General features: G+C 40.9%; 1 protein-coding gene across 9 annotated transcripts in view; it reads left to right on the forward strand.

Annotated features, from left to right (window-relative positions):
- plekha7a (pleckstrin homology domain containing, family A member 7a) overlaps nucleotides 1-21,432 on the forward strand; it is a 100,272-nt gene that overhangs the window by 21,320 nt on the left and 57,520 nt on the right. Inside the window, exons 1-2 of one of the 9 annotated variants that reach the window (XM_058076556.1) lie at nucleotides 4,349-6,358; nucleotides 12,223-12,403. The exons of 5 other annotated variants lie outside the window; for them this stretch is intronic. In XM_058076556.1, coding sequence (XP_057932539.1) covers nucleotides 6,346-6,358; nucleotides 12,223-12,403 — 194 coding nt within the window. In that variant the 5' untranslated portion in view covers nucleotides 4,349-6,345. Of the gene's footprint in view, nucleotides 1-4,348; nucleotides 6,359-6,381; nucleotides 10,150-12,222; nucleotides 12,404-21,432 lie in introns of those variants that run through there. 3 more of the 9 variants (XM_058076561.1, XM_058076560.1, XM_058076562.1) reach the window with 3 other exon arrangements.

Raw genomic sequence — 21,432 nt, forward strand, 5'->3', positions numbered from 1 at the left:
TCAAACACCACACCTCAGATCAATTCCAGGCCTTATATCTGCTTAATTTATAGAGATATAATGAATGAATTGCCCAAACCTGCCCATGAAATAGCCTTTTGGTCAATTGTCCAATTACTTTTGGTCCCTTTAAAAAGAGGGTGTTAAAGAGCTGAAACTCCTAAACCCTTCCTCCAATTTGAATGTGGATACCCTCAAATGAAAGCTGAGAGTCTACACTTTATGTCCATGTCCATTATATCATCTTTGGAGTATGTTTCAGTAAAAGGGTAAAAAACTAAACTTGTGTCACTGTCCAAATATATATGGACCTAACTGTATATAGGCCACACATCTTTATAAGACACAGGTGTCCATGTTATAACATGGGAGACAGAAACCTTGTAATACTACCTACCCTCACTGTTCCCAGTTAGCTCCGATGAGTGAGTTGTGAGACACTTTTTATCAAAGCAGACTTTAACAGGTCCAAGTAGCCCAAAGAGAACGAGAACACGATCATTGCACGCGACTTCAAAACGTGGTATTGGCGTTGACTTCACCTTCTTAATCTGCACTCTCAGCATCATGGGAACTGGAGTTCTCCATCCATTTTCTATACCGCTTATCATCACTAGGTTCTCGGGGGTATGCTGGAACCCAGTCCAGCTGACTTCAGGCGAGAAGCGGGGTACACCTTGGACTGGTTGCCAGCCAATCACAGGGCACATATAGACAAACAACCATTCACACTCACATTCATACCTATGGACAATTTGGAGTCGCCAATTAACCTAAGTTCTATTAATCATAAATTTGTCAGATTTTGTTTTATGGTGGACCCCAGATGCAGAGACGAGAGACAAAGGGTGGCAGCAAGTATGTATGTATTCTTTAATGCAGTCCAAAAAAAGGGTAAAAACAAGGCGGTGGGGGCAGAAGGCATACCATGGAGCAGTCCAGAGACAAAAGAATTCCCGCGGCCGCGGTCCCCTGGGCAGTCGTGGGGACCAAAAATAGTGTTGGTGATGAAATGGTGGGAGAGGTCTACATACCGAGGAAGAGTGGCTGTCTAAAGGCCATGGAAGACAAAGGAATAATCCAGCAAAACTCAGATGACAGCAGTGAGCCTAAGTAGCTGCTGCAATCAATTACAGGTGTGCCCCGTGGACCAGCCTCCTGCCAGAGAACGGAGTTCTGTGGAAAAAAGGGAAAGAGGAGGAAAAGGCAGGGACAAAATAATAGGAACAGCAAGCATGTAACAAAATTAGCCACAAAAGTAGCTGTTTATAGTCCACATTTAACCATTGTTTTTTTTGTTTTGGACCATATTAATAATTTCACCACATTATGTAAACACCAATACATCACAACACGTCGCCTGCTTGGACTAAACGGTTGTATTTGTGTACCTAATGACATGTCACCCACTTGAACAAATCAAAGGGACTTGCCCCGGGGTGGAAGGAGCTTGTTTAGGAGGTTGCTTTTCAATGCTTGCAAATCACATGCAAATAGAAGCACATCCTGCTGATCCAGAACCTGCTGCTTCTTCCAGCTCATGGAGTCCATCCAGGAGAGGAAGAAAAAGAATTGGTCTAATTGTATTGTCAGATTGCAGCTCGGAAGATGGAACGGTGCGACGCCTGAAGTACCAAACTAAGAGGAGAGGTGTATTAATAGCAGAATTGTGTGTGTGTGTGTGTGTGTGTGTGTGTGTGTGTGTGTGGAAATGTGAATCTAGAGCAACAGACCCTGCAGGCATAATCACACAAGCAATAGCGTAATTTGGGCTCACAAAAACAGATGAGCACTTTGAGTTATTAACAAACATGTAACATCACATTTAGTTTATCTAGCATTACACACACACACACACACACACACACACACACACACAGACTATTCTATGGGCTTAATAATAGAGTAAGTGTGTGATTGATCAGGTTCTCCTGAGGAAGGAGTCCCGCCAGGCAGCGTCGGAACTAAAAAGGAAATGAAGGAGGGAGGACAGAAAATTTGTTACCTCGTGATTTTTATTTGACCAAAAGGAGTGTGTGGGCGGGGTACCAAAAGATCCAAAAAATGAAGCTTCCAGAAACAAAATGTCGAACAATAAAGCAATTAAATCCGAAGTCTAATACATTGTGTTTTCTCAATACAAAGCATGACACCTGCTTTTCATCATGTCGGGAACAACAGACTCGAATCATCTTTTCATTGTTGGTGTTCAGCTGCTTCTAAAAGTGTGTTCATTAATGTGACTGTGTTGACGTGAAGGTCTCAGGTGTGACCTTGAGCGTGGAGGTGTCTTGGGGGTGGATGATGTGACAGGCTGATAAGCTGAGGTGCAGGCTCAGTGGCACTGCTGGATGACAGTCTGGAACCAGTGAAGGTGGTGGGTCCCCTACGTGTTCCAAGCTTGATTAGATGCAGTTGGAATTATATTGGCCAACAAAAACAAACAGCAGGAGCTGCTCGGCCCCTCCTCTATCTTCACTTTCTTTTTTCTTTTCATCCCTTCCAATCCCTGGTCTCCTTGCTTCCTCCCAGCGGAGAACGCTTCCTACCTTTTTTCCCTTTTTCTTTGCTCTCTGCAAGGCTGTGATGTAAGCAGCCAATTAATACACCTCTCCAGTCAGAGGAGGTCAGAGGACATCAACCTGAGGATGTTAGCTGTACATATTGTGGTTTAGTTAAAATGGAACATCCTTAACAAAGTTACATTACGCGACCGAGTGGTTAACGCGCAGGCCTCACAGCTAGGAGACCCGAGTTCAATTCCACCCTCGCTCATCTCTGTGTGGAGTTTGCATGTTCTCCCTGGGCGTGTGTTTTCTCTGGGTACTCCGGTTTCCTCCCACATTCCAAAAACATGCTAGGTTAATTGGCGACTCCAAATTGTCCATACGTATGAATGTGAGTGTGAATGGTTGTTTGTCTGGCTGGCGACCAGTCCAGGGTGTACCCATCCTCTCGCTTGAAGACAGCTGGGATAGGCTCCAGCACCCCAGTGACCCTCGTGAGGCTAAGCGGTAGAAAATGAATGAATGAACATTACGTTTACTAGGGGTGTAGCGATTCATCCACTACATTGATGTACAGGCTCTCAAATTAGACCCAACACCATGTGATACGTTGGGCATAGAGACCACAGGTGTTGTTAGCTGCCTTGTTAGCATTGTACCGCGCCCGTATGGCAACAAAAGGGTTTTGTGTCACTTGATTGCATTTATTTGGATTTTGCTTTGGGTTTTTTATTAAGTAAATATCTATATCTTATGTGTGTATTACTTATTTAGAAAGTATTCAGTTAGTGTTATTTATTTATATGTTCCACATTCATTGTGTCGACTCCAAATTGTCCATAGGTATGAATGTGAGTGTGAATGGTTGTTTGTCTATATGTGCCCTGTGATTGGCTGGCGACCAGTCCAGGGTGTACCCTGCCTCTCGCCTGAAGACAGCGGGGATAGGCTCCAGCATACCCACGATTCTCGTGATAGAACATGGATGGATGGACAAACACGGTCTTATATGCTTTAAAAATTTGACTTGACATTTTTTCCCTTTTCAATAAAGATATTACACATGAACACATTTCATAGTTGTAATTAGAATGCTGTGAAACCATCAAACCGTGATATATTTTCCCAAGGTTATCATACCATCAGAATCTCATAACGGCCCATGCCTACCTGTGACCATGTCCAAGTATCTTCGGGCAAGAAACTGAACACCCAGTAGCTTCTAATGCCGGGTCAGCATCAGGAGATAAATGAGGTGACTGGTTTAAAACGGTTGAGGTATGCGTACCTTGAAGGTAGAAAAGCACTACACATCTGTTGTCTATATTGTAATGTCTACTATTGTCTACTCATCAGGGCTATATAGCTCTGACCACACCACCAGCCTCCTACCAGGGGCAGGGCAGCCGACCTTGCAGCAAGGTCACGTTATCACTCTGCTCATTCTGGTCCAGGAGTGCTGCACATCTGGTTTTAGCTCACCTGCCGTCTTCTGACTGGAAGTCTGAGTCTGGTCTGAGTCAGGTATTCGTGTTGTATTGACGACACTGCGCTCCAGCTGTGTAGTCCATCTCCGTGGTTATTACTTTGTGTGTTTCAAGCGGTACCTAAAAGCCCGTTTTAAATGTGCCAGCATTTTTTTTCAGTAGACTTCACCTCCTTCTATTGAGTCATCTTTCATTTCTGTCTGGCCTGGCTCTATGTGTGCTCTGTTATTCATTTGTTCATTCATTAATTTTCTACCGCTTATCCTCACAAGGGTGTGCTGGAGCCTATCCCAGCTGTCTTCAGGTGAGAGGCGGGGTACACCCTGGACTGGTCGCCAGCCAATCACAGGTGCTCTTATTTATGTACTGTAGGGTAGACAGTTGTAGAAAGGGAGGTTGTAGGGATCAACAGATATGTTTTTTTTGGGGCCGATGCTGATACCGATTTTTTTTCCCATCAACCTTAGCCGATGGCCAATTTTGCTTGGGCTGATATTTGTGGCCGATACTGCTTTTGATCCCTCAATTTACATGAAAAAATGACCATGATAACAAATACTACAGGTCTCATGTTTTAAAGAAATATTTATTGAAATGTAAACATTGAACAAAGTAGGATTCAGCTTTCTTAAACACACATTTAAACGGCATTATCAAATTTAAAAGGAATAAATATTCAACCATGTGCAAAACATTTCTGTCATAGTTTAAATTTATCTAGCAACACAAAGCTGCCCCAGCGGATGCCTGACTGTAAATCATGCAGTGGAAAAACACATCGGCGAACCCACGCGCGTATACAAGGAAAAAACGCAAATATCGGCCGGCCGATGTATCGGTCGATCCTTAGGAGGTTGTCTCTGACTGATGCTTGTAGGTCAAAATGGAGTGACTAAACTATCTGTTTTTATTTTTGATGCTTTCAAGATTTGCACAATTAGAACAACACAGTTGTTTTTGTTTGGTTGTTTTCAAGGCAGCTGAAATAATTGACCTCTGCTGGTGAACATTAAGTTTACGTTCTACTAAGCCAGGAGTGGGCCATTCGTTGTTCCGAGTGTCCGCATGATAAACATAAAATAGCCAACAGGCTGAACTAAATCATGCTTAATATCAATTCTGTCAGCAATGGAAAATAAGCTTACCAATGTAAATTGTAACATGTTTAAAAAAAAACTAGTATTAAATCAGCTTCATGCACATTTTTCTATACATTTGGCATGTAGTTCAACCATTTCACTTTTTGTTGTGTGTGTGTTGGTCTCACAATGGTGATTGAAATAGTAGTCCTTCAACATGAGCTGTTCTCCACAATCTAAACAAATGGCTTTGCTTCTGACTTCACTAAATATGCTTACTTTTTTTTACTTGGCACTGAAAACTCTGAGTTTTTGTAGGTAAAGTCAAAGTGAGTAAATGTAAAAGAAGGCAGTAGGCTACAAATGGAAGTGGCGTATGTACTTAAGCCAGTAAATACACCTTCAACATACTTCCATGAATGAAGTAAACTGTTCTGAACAGTTTCCTGACATTACGCAACCTGACTCTTGACAGCCAAGGATGATCTCAGGTGTTTACATGGGCTCTACAACATTTGCATTCAGGTGTCAGATTACAGCCTAGTCACATTTTATGTGTGCATGTAAACATGGTCACTCTCTCTCTCACCTCCCTCATCCCTTCCGTCCAATAGCGGCGTGCATCCTGCCAGATGGGCACAAGCGGGAAAAGGAAGGCAGCTCTGCTCTGTTTACCTTTCTCTCTCGCTCTCGCTCTCGCTCTCTCTCCCTCTCTCTCACCCTCTCTTTCTCCCTCTCACCACATCCCGCCTCTCCTCTGGCTGCAGTTGCTCAGCTACACCGACTTGCTGGTGCTGCTCTTTTTGCCAGCGCTTGTCTCGTGCTGTTGCCAGCTTCCTAAACGACAAATTAAATGCAGTCAAGGAATTGCCTTTGGCATCTGTGAACTTTGGAGGGACGACATGCTGCTTGCGATGATCTACATCAGATAGACTGAATGTGATGAAGATGTGACGTGGAGACCCGTCACGCATGCAGGAAAACTGTCCGGCCGAACAAGGTTGACCTCAAAGACAGCTGTGAAAAGGTTGAGAACCTGTGATGTCATTCCTCACCTGGGGCGCTTGTCTGAGTAGTTGTGGATTAGTCTTGAAAAGAGGAGGACTCATTCCAGGTGTGCAGACCACGTCAGCATGGAACTGCTCGCTTGACGTTGATGAATGCTAGTAGACCAGCGAAATAGATCCACAACACAGACTTATCATTGAAACACCATGTGGAATCAGTCGGGATACTGTAATCACATTCCTCAGCCGGGATATCCCTTCTACCATGCACCTTGCAGGTATGTGACCTAGATACCTACCTTCCACTTGGCGTTTCCTGCGCTCTGTTGTTGATACATTGCTAATTTTGTGTTGTGAATGTCTACACTGGAGTAAAAGTCTGTGATCTCGTAGGATACTGTGCCACATTCATTTGTGGAATACCTCAGGGCTTAAGACTTGGCACTTACTCAAAAAGGACTGAAAGCGAATGAGTGTAATATCTCATAATATATCTCATTAATGATAATGAATTTTATTTTTACAATATGCTGAGGACCCTGAGGGCTGATAATTGCCCCTTTATGGCACTTTGGACACCCCGGATTTATGTGAATCTTATGGGATGTCACTAACAACAGAATGGGATGTCTTTTGGTAATGTCAGAAAATAAATGCAAGCATAAGGCATGTGTTTATCAGCGGTTATGATGCAAGTGGGCTGCAACCCGTCACTGCATCACTTGTGGCTTTTTTGAGGCATTGAAATTGAGTGTCGAAATATAACATCTCATGCTGAGGAATGTGCAGTTATGCTACACTATTTTACTTTTTTACCTCATTTAGATATTTTTATCTTTACTAAGGAAGTGGAAGTCTGCACTCTACCCTAGTTCTTTAGTATGTGCAGCTCTAATTATTATTGTTCAAATTCCAAGTGAGACTTATTTTCTGAGTCACTAGATCATGGGTCTCAAACTCAATTTACCTGGGGGCCACTGGAGCTAGGGTCTGGGCAAGGCTGGGCAGCATCAGGTTTTCCAAAAAAAAACAACTAATTTATTAAAAACAGAAAAATATACAAACTTTTTCAGTGCTTTTTCAGTACTTTTTCAGTTCCGATTTTCTACAATAAAAGCTCTGATAAAACATTCCACTGTTCTCAAATATCTTCATTTTTATTTTTCTGCACGAAATAAGATGAAAAATAAATAAACAAATCAAGAATAAAGAAAATCAATCAGTAATAAATAAATATAATAATAATAATAAAACGGCAAATAATAAAAACTTAAGAAACCACATATAGTTGGTGGGTAGACAAATTATTTTATTCAGATTAAAATTAACAGAGCATTATTAAAGCCCTGTAGACATGACAAAACACAACTAAAGTCACATTTACACTCTTTTTATTTACAACATATTGCGCAACTGCAGGGTCTTGAGACGCACAACTCGCAAACTAGAGAGCTAGCGACCTAAATGGTAGCCTTCAAGTTATTTCCTTTAAACTTAAATAGCCAAAAACTTACCACTTCCACACGGATAGGGAGGATAACTTAACAATTATTTAACCTTTAACATGAACATTAATCAACGTAATATTTTTTTCTGGGTACATGATACCATACAGCATCCATATCAAACTTGCGCGGGCCGCACTAACATTAAACTTTCATGTCAAGGCGGGGGCCTCAAACTAGTCCTGCGGGCCGCGTGTTTGAGACCCCTGCACTAGATAGAAGATACTGTTGCAAACTGATGGAATATGGTATCTATTTTACAGGACAAGTAAATAATAAGAGCTTCATCACATTAATCTCAGTGGCAATGGAGCCTGGATGCACGACAATTCATTGTGAAGATGTAATTGTAAAGCCTGTAGTCAAACTGGTTCTTCAGTTGTGTGCTCGGCTTCTAGAAAACCAGTAAACTGGTTTTTCCTGCGCGCTGACAGAAGTTTGCCAAAACGTTTATGATTCAGCCGCTTCATCCTATCAATGGCTTTATTTTCATGGCTCCCTTGTGCTATTGTTGGCTTCAGACTCAAGCCTGGTCTTCCCCAGCCGCCACATTAATGACATAAATAACATTTAGCACACATGGCCCAGTCCCAAATGAACACAATCTATCTATGTTGCCTCATGGGGCGCCACCAGAAAACAGTCCTCTTTCTATGTCTCTTTGTGCTGGATACGACCTCTGTTCCTCATCATGCTGATTCACTTTCATACTTTCCCAAAGAAGGAGGATATGCATCAAATTAACATTTCATTGCCATAAGCAAAAACTTGTTTTCTAATTATCATTTTTGAAAGAAATAATGGCCATATTGACAAACCCAGAGTCAGCTGTGATAGGCTCCAGCAAACCTCTGCGACTCTAGTGAGGATAAGCGGCATTGAACGAATGGACGAATGGATAATGGCTTGTATTTCCAAAATCGATATGATTTTACATACATTTTTTGCGAGATTTCAACTATGATTAATTATGAGCAAACTATGAACAATGCGATTAATTGTGATTAAATATTTTAAACTTTTTCTACTGAACTTATTCTACATGAAAGGTAACCTTATGTTACTTCTTTGTGATCTGGTGCTATTTGGAGAAAACACATTTAAAACCTGTTTGAAATATATGTTATTTGTTTAAATAAACTTGTTAGGGGTGGGGAGTGCTGTCGGAGAGGCATATAATTAATATAATGGTAGGTTGTAGTCGGGACACTTGTGTTTTAAGGGTAGTTTAACAGTACTGACAGTAGTACCACTGGCATCAATTGTTGGAAAGTGGACGTCCAAGTTACGATATGTAAATGTGAAAGTGTTCATCATTGGAATTTGCATATATTCAGCCTTTTTTGTCCTTGTGCTCATTGTGGAGGCGGTGTTGGTAGGGGGTGGTCTTTGCTCGGGGGCAGAGGGAATTGAACGAAAAATGACTCATAGCGCAGACCAACGGGCAGGTCAACGACCCGTCATATCAACCAGCTCATGGAAGAGTGGCTTGCAGCATTCTGGAATCCAGGAAGTTAGAGTGGTAAAAAAAAAAAAAAAAATCACTCCCCCTGCAGTCTCTCATGGGGGCTGAGTCACCCTCTGAATAGTCCACCTGTAGTGTAATCTGCGTCTGACATTTGGCTGCATTAAGGAATGTCTGACATGCGCAAGCTGCGTGGATGATTTACTCACAGACCAGCTCTCCTTTATTTAGATGCATTTGCTGCCACTTTCTGTGCTTATTTTTTGCCAAATAACTGTCCTTGCTGATGCCTCAATGTCGCCGTGCTTCATTCTACATTTTCCTCACCTTGATTTTTAATCCTCTTTTTAGATAGCTCTCCCAGGGATTTCCCATTCACCTTTTGCGTATACTGAAAGGCGCGTGCTGGCTCCATTATTAAAGTTGTCACACTGATGGCAGGAGAGAAAGCACTGTTATTAAACATATTTACATCATGCAAGCATATGCTCCAGTAGTGCATTCAATTGGATTCTGTATTAATTTATTTTTCAAGAAAAGTATTTAGTAAAACAATTATTGAAATCTGTTGACATTGTTTTTGACTATCCTGCCCCAACCCTTTAGTTAGCTTTTGTTTTTAATGATTATAGCTGCAACATTTAACATAACTTTTGACTGCTGTGCCCCGCCCCGCTTTTACTCATGTTTTAACTGTGTATTAACCAATGAATGTTGTATTTTGGTGTGTCTTCTATTCTGTTTACTTGCTTTATTCAACTTCATTCTTCTGTAAAGTGTATTTGAGTATTTTGAAAAGTGTATTATTATAAATAAAATGTATTATTATTTGTATTATTATTATAACATTTATGCATAAATGACCCAAATGGAAGCCACTACAAGTCAACATACTCGTGTGTTCTTATCGTTCAGTGTCAGTTAATCATTACCTCACCTGCCAGAGGTGACCATGAGGCCTCGGTCTGACTCCACCTACATTCCTCGCTATAATCCGTTGGAATACGTTGGAATGAAAGTAGTCCTCGGCTATACTCTGACGTTTGGTCCACTAATCCAGCATAAGCCAGCAGGGTCAGCCAAGCGCAAGAGGCTGCAGGTGAGCTTAATGAGGACCGCTGTGTTTTGTGTGTGTGTGTGTGTGTGTGTGTAAATGAGAGCACTGAATTCAGCTAACGAGTGGAGTGACTGCTCCTCCATATGTCATTTTGTTGGCCAACTAACATAGAAGTTGATGGGTGTGCGTGTGTCTGTGTTTGTAGATCTTTAATGAAACCACAAACCCTAACAAGAGAGTGCCATGGTCCAAAGGTTATGACAGATTCAGCAACATGCCATCAATAGCCAATTGCATATGAAAATGCACAAATTGCACGAATTGTTACTTCCTGCTTGCTGTTCTGACTCTTCCACTCGACCAAGTAATGTTGGAAAGGCGTTGGGGCTTCAGGAGGAAGGAAGTCAGGAACTCCAACTACTTGAGCCGAATGGTGGTGTTTTTAGGAATTGTAAACACAATGTGGCTTTACCTTACATGTTTTTCCTACAGTGTGTGTGTTTAAGCGTGAGGTTCACATACTATACACACACACCCACGCACCCCCCAACCCTCTCCCACACACCCACCCACAAGGATGAAAAGGATGGATGTTTTTGTTCATTCTGAGACCACCAATAGATATGTTGAGTGGATTGCAGACCTCTTCCAAGGCTAAATGTTAACAAACGTGGAAAAAAGTGTGTAGCATCACATTTGTTTGATTGCCCGTAAATCCTTGTCCTGCTTCTAGGGGCATGATGAACAGACGGGTGAACGCTCGTATTGTGATGTCATCAAATGTAATCCTCCTAATAGTACAATACATGTTCTACTATTTACTGTTTTATTATGTCAACATGATGTTGTGCGTGTATATCTAAAATCATGTTTTTAGAGCTTTGGCCTATTTGGCTGTCTCCAGAATAAGATGTCTGTCAGACAATGATAGATGATGCCACCATCGTCCTCAGACTCTCAAATATTTACTGTGTGTGTGTGTGTGCGCCATGTCCAGTTGAAAAATGTGTGTGACAGAAGAAACTCTTTGAGCCTAGAATCACTTACCATGGCGCCGACGCTGTCGTTTCAGCAGCAGGTCATGAAATAAATGTCTTTTTAAAGGGATTCTTTACTGGTGAAAGAATATATATATATATATATATATATATATATATATATATATATATATATATATATATATATATATATATATATATATATATATATATATATATAAAAAGGAAATAAAAGTGGAGGGTTTGGTGCTTCATCACAGCTTGAAGGAAAAGCAGAGGTGACTGCCAGAAGAAAAAGACAAAGCTGTTTAAATTGGACTCTGTAATTGTGCTACTTTGTAAGCTTGGTGAGTGATTGACAGTTTGTAATGTATCCTGTACAACTTTACCTTCCTTTCCGACTTACTGCACTGCATGCTATTCACAAGTGCATTTTAGGACACTGCGTGTTCACTTGTGTTGCCGATTTCTGACCTAAAAAAATAATAATTGAACACCCAAAAGGCAGAAGAACGGTCAACTTGCTGGTATGGCCTCCTCCCTGCCAACAGGTGGTAGTAGCCCCCTCATTTATCATTTCAGCAGTTCTGTCATCTTGGAATAGGAAACCACATTTTTGAAATCCATGAGATGCTGACAAAATAAATGCTATACTTAGCTAAAATGCTATTCTTCCTCTGGAGACAGCCAAACATCTGACCAAGCAGCTTCTCCTGACAGCTACACCTGTCAGTCTCCTCGGATGGTTTATTGTCTTCTTGACGCTGCTGTGGTCAGCTACTTCATAGGACTGACACTTTGACAAGTTGTCTTCATGGAAGAACCCCAGTCTGACACTGAAGTCCCTTCCACTGGGCATTCAAGAACATCAGACAGATCCATCCATCCTGAGATGGGCTGTATTACACCCCCCCCCCCCCCCCCTCGTTCTGCCTGTTGACAAGTCATCAAATGACTGCGAATCGTTTAAGTTTCTCTTTTTAACAGATTCTCTTTGATGTCTAGTTCAAAATGATCATCTTGTCCATTCCACAGTTACATGTGCAGGGTTTGGATGTCAGCCTGCTCTTTATTCTCCTTCTGTTTCTCCAGCCAAACACTTCCTCATGTCTTTCAGGTGTCACGTTACTCCCCAGCTGGTACAGTTCGTGTGAGCAGCACTGTTCTAATCCTGCTCCTGGTCCCCGGTGGCTTCCAGCCACGGTATCGTCTGTAGATGAATGCGTCATTTATGGTATAGCTTGGTGTTCTCCTCGACAGATGTACAGGCTCAACAACGTCAGACATGGACATTTTTAGTAAGGCTATCTTAAAGATGATTATTATTTTTACTCACTGTATGTACAAGTACTGTACATATTTATTCATTCATTCATTTTCTACCGCTTTTCCTCACGAGGGTCGCGGGGGTGCTGGAGCTTATCCCAGCTGTCTTCGGGCGAGAGGCGGGGTACACCCTGGACTGGTCGCCAGCCAATCACAGGGCACATACTATAGACAACCATTCACACTCACATTCATACCTATGGACAATTTGGAGTCACCAATTAACCTAGCATGTTTCAAACCCATGCATGCACGGGGAGAACATGCAAACTCCACACAGAGATGGTCGAGGGTGGAATTGAACCCCGGTCTCCTAGCTGTGAGGTCTGCATGCTAACCACTTGGCCGCCGTGCAGCCCTGTACATATTTATATGTATGGTATTTTAGACGCTGCTGACTTTTGTAGATGTATGCCCATAGAAAGATATGAAAAGTCCAGAGTGGCAGAGTGAAACAGGCCCAGAAAAAAAGCTTGTATATTAATTTCTGTTTGAGGTGAGGTTTGAGGTGATGTGTGTGTGACCCCATTCTAAAACGTGACTTCGTACTTGGTGGAGAAACCCTTGTTGGAGAAACCCCAAGTACAGAGGTCAGATGTTTGTTGTAGTTGGTCACCAGGGTCGCACATATCCAGGAGGGATTTTAGTCAGAGAAGCAGAATATTTGGACCTGCATGTTTGACAGTAGGGATGGTGTTGTTGGGCTCATTCACCATTTCTCTGCCTCCAAACCCATTCAGTCCACTTGATGCCAAAGTGCACAATTTTGATGTCATGTGAATATATAACTATATCTCAAGCCTTGTCTGGGTCATTTACGTAGGCGACGTAGTCTCATCCGTGCTTGTGTTTCCTTGAACAGCAAGAACTACAGGATCTTAATGCGTGACCGCAAAGTGTATTAGTAATGCTTTTCTTGCTGACCGTGTCCCCAGCTCCCTTGACATCATTAACTAGCTCCTCCAATTCTCCAATTCTGGTATGCTCCCTTACCTTTCTTACAATCATGTGCATGGAGCGCCAGAGCAAGGGCGATTGTTATTATGTAATTCATCCATTTACCAAGGATTGCACCAATTCTGGCCTTTTTCCTACAAAGCTTCTTGTTGATGGTCTTGTAGTTCATTCAAGTTTTGTGTAGGTCTGCAATTTTGTCCCTGAGGTACGGTAGTGGAGAGGTTTAGACGGAAGGGAGAGACTGTTTGCGTGATTGGCATCTTTTGTCCACATAATGAGTTGAGATTAAGAGTGCTTTTGTAAAGAGACCAGACCAAATTGTATGCTTCATGGGCACATATCTAATATGTGGGAGTCTGTGTGATGGTCAAATACTTACTTCTCTCTAATATAAATTAATTTGCAGCCTTTATTTAATGTCATTTTTCTCTGTCTCTCTGTTACAATAAACTTTGAATTGGTTACTGTATAGTATCCTTGGCACTGTTTATCAGCAAATGAGAGCTCTGGGAAAATGGCAAATATGCAAACTCCCACACAGAGCTGGAATCAAACTAGTGCACAGCAATTTGGTAAGTAGATGAGATGAAAAATTAGACCTATTAATTTGTTAGTTTGCTGCCTTTCTTTTAAAAAGAAACTGAAAATGTAATTGCATTACTTTGAAAGGAAATTAAATTAGAACTCATTTCAATGGAGCGTTATGTGTGTTTGCTCGTCACGTGTGAATTTGTGGACGCTCGGCAAGGCGTTGTGTCTGCTGGGGAGTGACGGCAGTTAAATGGGCCAAACACATTTGTGCTGCTTGTCTTCCCACATCCCACAAACTTCAGTCATAGAAGAACAGAACTGGTGAGGGGTGATTCCTCTCTCTGCCTCCTAATGAAGCATCAAGGCTTTGTGTACATGGCAGCGTTCTCTCCCAGGTCCTCATCCACTCCATTGCCGACGCTGTGCATGGTGTAAATTCAAAATTGGAACACATGACTGGAGACTCAAAACAGGGCTGGAGATTATTTTTAAGTTTCTCTTCTGTGTGCTGCATGTTTGGAGTTTGTTTTGCAATATGCATGTTGGTGGCTCATAAATAGTGCTGTATGTATTAGTGTCTCTGGTGGGAAATAAATGTGTTCAGTTTCGGGGAAGTGATTAATGTTGTCGAATGGACCTGCAAAGTTTGCTCCTCCTGCTGAGATAATTTCATCGTCTGTTATCTTTTTTTACTACTATGTTACTAATGAGTAGGCTTTGTAGAAAGTCCACTTTGCCATCCTCCAAAGTAGATGTTCAATTCTAAAGTCCATTCAGTACTTATTGTCTGCAGTCACTTTAGCAGGGTTAAAGCTCGTAATGCATTTCATATAGTTTATTGGGTAGAATCGCCATGATGTATAAATCACTCTTCCATCTTAATGGACCACTGCCGGCCAATAGAATTCATTTATCACCAACTGGCACACTTGGTGATGAGTGCACTGTGCGCCGAGTTCACCCACAGGGTGAGAAAGTGTCAGCAGGCCGGTCATGGCCTCTGGGTGGGCTTGATCACTGTGTACAATGAGGGACTCAAAATGTAAATAGAGGAAAATAGTGACGCATTAGCTGCTTCGGTATCACTGTACACATGGAGGCAACTTTCTCTTACACAGATTTAATCAGCAGGAGTCAGTAATATGCTAAAAATGTAATGGGGCAGGGGTTGGGAGGGGTGTAACGGTACATGCATTTGCAGTTTTGGGGACCAATTTTACACACTGTACAGCAGGGGTCTCAAACTCAATTTACCTGGGGGCCACTGGAGCTAGGGTCTGGGCAAGGCTGGGCCGCATCAAGTTTTCCAAAAAAAAAAACACATTTATTAAAAACAGAAAAATATACAAGCTTTTTCAGTGCTTTGGTTCCGATTTTCTAAAAAGCTCTGATAAAACATTCCACTGTTCTCAAATATCTTAATTTTTATTTTTCTGCACAAAATAAGATGAAAAATAAATAAACAAATCAAGAATAAAGAAAATCAATCAATCAGTAATAAATAAATATAATAATAATAATAAAACGGCAAATAATAAAAACTTAAGAAACCACATATAGTTGGTGGGTAGACAAATTATTTTTTTCAGATTAAAATGAACAAAGCATTATTAGAGCCCTGTAGACTTGACAAAACACGACTATAGTCACATTTATACTCTTTTTATTTACAACATATTGCGCAACTGCAGGGTCTTGAGACACATGCTAACTCGCAAACTAGAGAGCTAACGACCTAAACGGCAGCCTTCAAGTTATTTCCTTTAAACTTAAATAGCCAAAAACTTACCACTTCCACACGGATAGGGAGGATAACTATTAACAGTTATTTAACCTTTAACATGAACATTAATCCAACGTAATCATTTTTTCTGGGTACATGATACCATACAGCATCCATAATAATAATAATAATACATTTTATTTAAAAGCGCCTTTCAGGACACCCAAGGTCGCTGTACAGGAGATAAAAACACCAATATAAAATACAAGATAAAAGACAACAAACAATAAATAAGAGCATACAATAAATCAGGAGAGGGGGGACCATGTGAAGCTGTTAAAGGGAATAGGCAAGTTTGAACAGATGGGTTTTGAGTTTAGATTTGAAAATGGGAAGGGTGGCAGAGTTACGGAGGTCTGGTGGCAGAGAGTTCCAGAGTTGCAGAGTTCCATATCAAACTTGTGCGGGCCGTACTAACATTAAACTTTCATATCAAGGCGGGGGCCTCAAACTAGTGTCCTGCGGGCCACATGTTTGAGACCCCTGCTGTACAGGAAGTGTTGATCGCATCACACGTCTGCTCTGTAAACTCATACAATGCAGTCCAACCTTTTGCAAGTGATAGTGCCAAGGAGAAGCCATAGCTTGAAAACCCTCGTCTCTTGTTTACGGGTGAAATACGTAAAGGGACAAAGACAAGCCTACCAAATTTTTTGAATGTCAATGCTTGGTCAAAACTGCTATAAGCATGCTGTCAGTCGCCATGCCGACTGTCTCTTTTCATCTAAACGCTCTGCACACACAAACACACACAGTCAGAGGAGGTGTTTCTGTAATACCCTAATCTCCTCCTCCTGCAAAAATTCCAGTGGTGTTTGGCAATATTTGTGGCACTGGACTTAGAGTGGGGAGCTTATTTAAAGCTAAAGAGGGCCTCATCTAGATGTTGCCATGGCAACAAGATGTCCTGAAACAATCTCCATGGGGGATTGGGATGAGGGGGGGGGGAGAGTCTTTCCTCTGTCTTCTGGCATCACAAGTGTAGCAATGCAAAGTGCACACCACTCAGTCTTGCTTGATTGGTAGAACATTAGTTCCTCCTTCCCAAATACAGACAAAATCAAGAAAGCTCATCAATGCTGAGGAATCCCAATTAAGTTTCATAGCCACTTTGTACCCTGTGTGTGTGTGTGTGTGGACTTGGACAGCATCAGCCAAGCCAGAGGACAATGATGAATATGACTTCAATATGGAGCTTCTATTCATAGATTGTATTCTTGTGTGAGGAAGGACGGATGAAAAGAATGTAAGATGGAAGGAGCTGCAAAATGATAAAACAATGCTGTTGATTTTCGGTGTCTTATATACAGATGTCTGAACACATAATGTATCATATTATGTTTTGCTTCATTTGAATGTTCTAGCAGCAGTCCCTGCAAGAGGATTATGTTGAACTCCTCGCTAATACACGTTTTACAATAATTAGTTGGAAATAAGCACATAATCCCCTGCTTCTTCTTCACACCACTTTAATGTATAACAAAGACCCGAACAGATGCTTATGTTCTTTTCACTAGCATATTCATAGAGCTGTGCAAAAAATTTGAAAAAACAAATTGCAATCTTGAGTCACACACAAGATTGTTTTTGCAAAATGATGATGATTAAAAGTACTTAACAGGCTGCATCATTAAAAAAAAACAAAACAGATTTTTACTCTAAGACTCAATCCCGGTGCACTGTTGTTAGCATGATGGCCAACATCGCTCCTCGCTCACTCCATCCCCCAGTAAGCGTCACCGGCCAGGGTGAGTTGGCTCTCCTGCCTTGATTATACCTGACTGCCGAAATTCTAGGCGAGTTTCGCTGCATCATCAGCGTGCCATAAGAAGGATCGCATTAATTAACTGGCTTTTCTTTAGACTTGTCATATGTATTATGGAGTGAGCGAGTGTGCCATATATCTGACATCATGGATTATTTTCAGTTTTTCTGTTCATTTATTTGAAGAAAGTCCCCCATCAGCTTCCTTCTTTAAAGTTTCTATGAAGTAGAACAAGATTATGAGGAGTTTCATGATAATAATGACAATGTAACAATTAAATAAGCACATGTCGTGTCTGTGTGTGTGTGTCTGTCTAAGCAGGAAAATCGTTTGATTAAAGAAGATGTAGATGTCATTCCAATTAATGTAAAATATTTCTATGATGACCTATGACCTATTTCTATGATTTTGTTTACACAACTTGACAAGATGTGGCAAACAGTCATTTTACTTTGAAAGCCGGAAGTGTGTTTTGTGTGTGTTGAGAATTTGTCTTGACAGCAATGATGAGCTGGATGCAAGGTTAAACATGTCTCCTGTCTTTTTAACGCAGAACCTGCACACCGTTAGTGGGCATTGATGGAAAACTCAGTATAACATATATTTATTTTTTGGACTATTAGTCCAAAAGTATTGAAAATAGTATTCTGGCCATTAGGTGTCAATAGTGGCACAGAACATTGGTAAGATATAACATTTCATTACATTGCCGTCACAATGCATGTCGCAATGGCATGATGGAGTGGGAAAAATACGTTCTTACATTTTGGGCTTCTCTTTTTGTCCTCCTTTCCCACTCTGTTGGAAATACTTTAAATTTTGACTAAATCACTTGGAGCAGAATTAGTTAGCTCGCAGGCATGCTGTGAGTAAAGCTGTGGCCTTCACTTGTGTCCCTGCAGGGAACCCCGTAGCCTCTACATTAGCAATATAAACAAAGACTATTAGTAGTGTAAAGGTGTCTGTAGGGCTGTTATTTCATGTTTACAGGGCTCTATTATAAAAAAAAATATTTAGAAAGCAGGGCTGCACGAGTTTAATTCCACCCTCGGCCATCTCTGTGTGGAGTTTGCATGTTCTTCCCGTGTATGCGTGGGTTTTCTCCGGGTACTCCGGTTTCCTCCCACGTTCCAAAAACATGCTAGGTTATTTGGTGACTCCAAATTGTCCATTGGTATGAATGTGAGTGTGAATGGTTGTTTGTCTATATGTGCCCTGTGATTGGCTGGCCATCAGTCCAGGGTGTACCCTGCCTCTCGCCCGAAGACAGCTGGGATAGGCTCCAGCACCCCCACGACCCTCGTGAGGATAAGCGGTAGATAATGAATGAATATTTAGAAATTCAGAAACAGCTCTTGTGACGAAAATATTGAAAGCCCTGAAAGAAGTTTGGGATGGCTCAAAACGCTCTGTTTCAAAAGGCGTGGTAAAACCTTGGGATCCTTAAAATCCTTTGGGATGACACAGGGACGGACTTCCTTATAAAGTTCATAATTATGAAATAAATTGGTGGAATAAATTAAAACAGGCTGTTTTGGCAGGAAGCACAAATCAAAGTACTGGAATAGGTGTAGATTCTGCAAAATCAAAAACATTTTCCTTGCTGGTTATTGTGTGTAGCTGCTCTATAGGAGACCACAACTCAATACAAAGGGTCGAAAAATGAGCATTATAGGTCACCTTTAATAATGACTACTGTGTGGAACTTCACGCCGTGGTCGGGTTTGGAACCAATTACCCCACAATGAGTGAGGGACGAATGTACTTCAGTGTGAACACACTTGCGCACTCAAAAAAGACAAAGCGTGCCAACTTGGCCATAATGATGATTTTCTGTTGTCTCACTTGTTATTGCCCATCCAGCAGCATATTGTTTTGTCTTATTGTTTGTAAAATTGAGTATTTTCATGCACTAATGCTGAAATGATTTGTTTCTAATTGCTGTAGAATTGCTTCCGTTGCAACATTGTCTCACTGACACTTGTAGTCTTGTGCATGCACTTTTTTTGAATGAGTCTTTTCTTGGATACAAAGTTTATGCTAATGCAGCGCTATGTCATTATCTTGGCAATAAGATGTTTCATAGACCGGGTGTTGCCGAGCTGGTTAAGAGGCTATAAGCTGGTTTTCTTATGGAAATACTGTACATTTCTTGTGTGATGAGCTGGTAGTGCTTCAGATAATTATAACGTTGAAGCAAAGTAACAATCACAGAACAAGTGTTGCCTATTAATGTAAGTAAACTAAACGTGTGGATGCATATTAGTCACCAGTCATTGTATTTGCGTGTTTGTGATGTTGCTGCTATGCCTGCAGGCTGTCTCTTTCTTGATGTCTAGCTTTTGTTGTCTGTCATCACTCAGAGTGACGACGGTCTGAGGTGTTTATGTTCTGAGACAAGCGTTGTAACGCCAGCCTCTGTGTTTTGCTTCACTTGTTACAAAGTTGAGTCACACCACATTGTTTGACAGTCTGCTCGGAGAGATGTAGTAGAGAGAAACCATGGAGATAAATAGAAATAAATGGATGTACTAGATCAGGTGTCTCAAACTCAATTTACCTGGGGGTCACTGGAGCTGGGGTCTGGGTGAGGCTGGGCCGTATCAGGTTTTCAAAAAAAAGAAAAAAAAACTGTCTTCAATGCTTTTGCTTCTACTATACTCTACACTTTTTCAGGGTTCTGGTTTTCCACAAGAAAAGCTTTGATAAAACATCCCACTGTTCTCAAATGCCTTATTTTTTATTTTTCTACACAAAATAAGATGAAAAAATAAACAAACAAATAAAGACTAAAGAAAATCAATCAATCAGTCATAAATAAATAAAATAATACAGCAAATAAGAAAAAATTAAGAAACCACATATAAGTTGGTGGGTAGAGAAATTATTTTTTTCAGATTCAATTGAACAGTATTAGCAGTTATTTAACCTTTAACATGAACATTGATGAAACTTCATAATTTGAGCCAATTACCAAGTTAGCATCGTAATCAGTTACATCTGGGAGCATGCATGATGAGCTGCTTTATCTTTTGACTTGTATTTACAGTTTTATTTCTAATAATTTCCTGCATTTATTTGTACCCAGCGTCATAAGCCTGTAGCTTCACTGCTAATACAATGTTGTAGTTGTTGTTGGACCAGACAGCGCATTGACAGCACCTTATTTATTGATTTGGACACAACAAACACCGCTATACTCACCAGAGACAGGTGGAAAGGCACTTAGCAGCTGAAATAAAGTTTCAACTGTTTTCAAGTTTTCAAAAAATCCTCATTTTAAAGGTGTGGCGGCTTTTATTATGCTGTGGCATTGCGCCATGATTAATTACATGTAGCGGAAACTCTGGAGATGATGCTTGGGATGCTCACTGAAGTAAACACTCATGGAACTCATGAGACCGTAGCACTTAAGTATTTTTTTTTTCCTGCATAATGTGCTCATTCAAAGGTTTGAGGTCACCGACTCCACACTTGGAACAGCATCTTCTTGAGTGTTCAGAAAATAAAACAGAATTTGAAATTCAGGCATAGGATACTTCAAGGATTTCTGATTACTAATTAACAACACAAATTACATAACCTAAACAAACTTATTTTCTCAGTTTGTGTTTAATAATTTTCTTTGATGTAATAGTGATGGCGGTTGTTAATAAATAATACAACTAGTCTTCGGTTTATGAATGTGCTTTTGTAAATTAATTAAAAACGTAATTTTGGTCGAGGAAAAACAAACCTTGCTCGAGAACTAGTTACAGCATTAGACACGACATTATTGCTGGTGCATTGCAAGAATGCACCAAGGAAGAATAACATCCCATATTAAGTTAACTTTACAATATATTGTGTCTCCCAAGCGGCAGTGCACCTAAGAAAAGGAAAGTCCCCATTATAATAATAATAATACATTTTATTTAAAAGTGCCTTTCAGGACACCCAAGGTCGCTGTACAGGAGATAAAAACA

This window comes from Doryrhamphus excisus, chromosome 6 (assembly GCF_030265055.1).
Source record: "Doryrhamphus excisus isolate RoL2022-K1 chromosome 6, RoL_Dexc_1.0, whole genome shotgun sequence".
In the NCBI taxonomy this organism is placed as follows: domain Eukaryota; kingdom Metazoa; phylum Chordata; class Actinopteri; order Syngnathiformes; family Syngnathidae; genus Doryrhamphus; species Doryrhamphus excisus.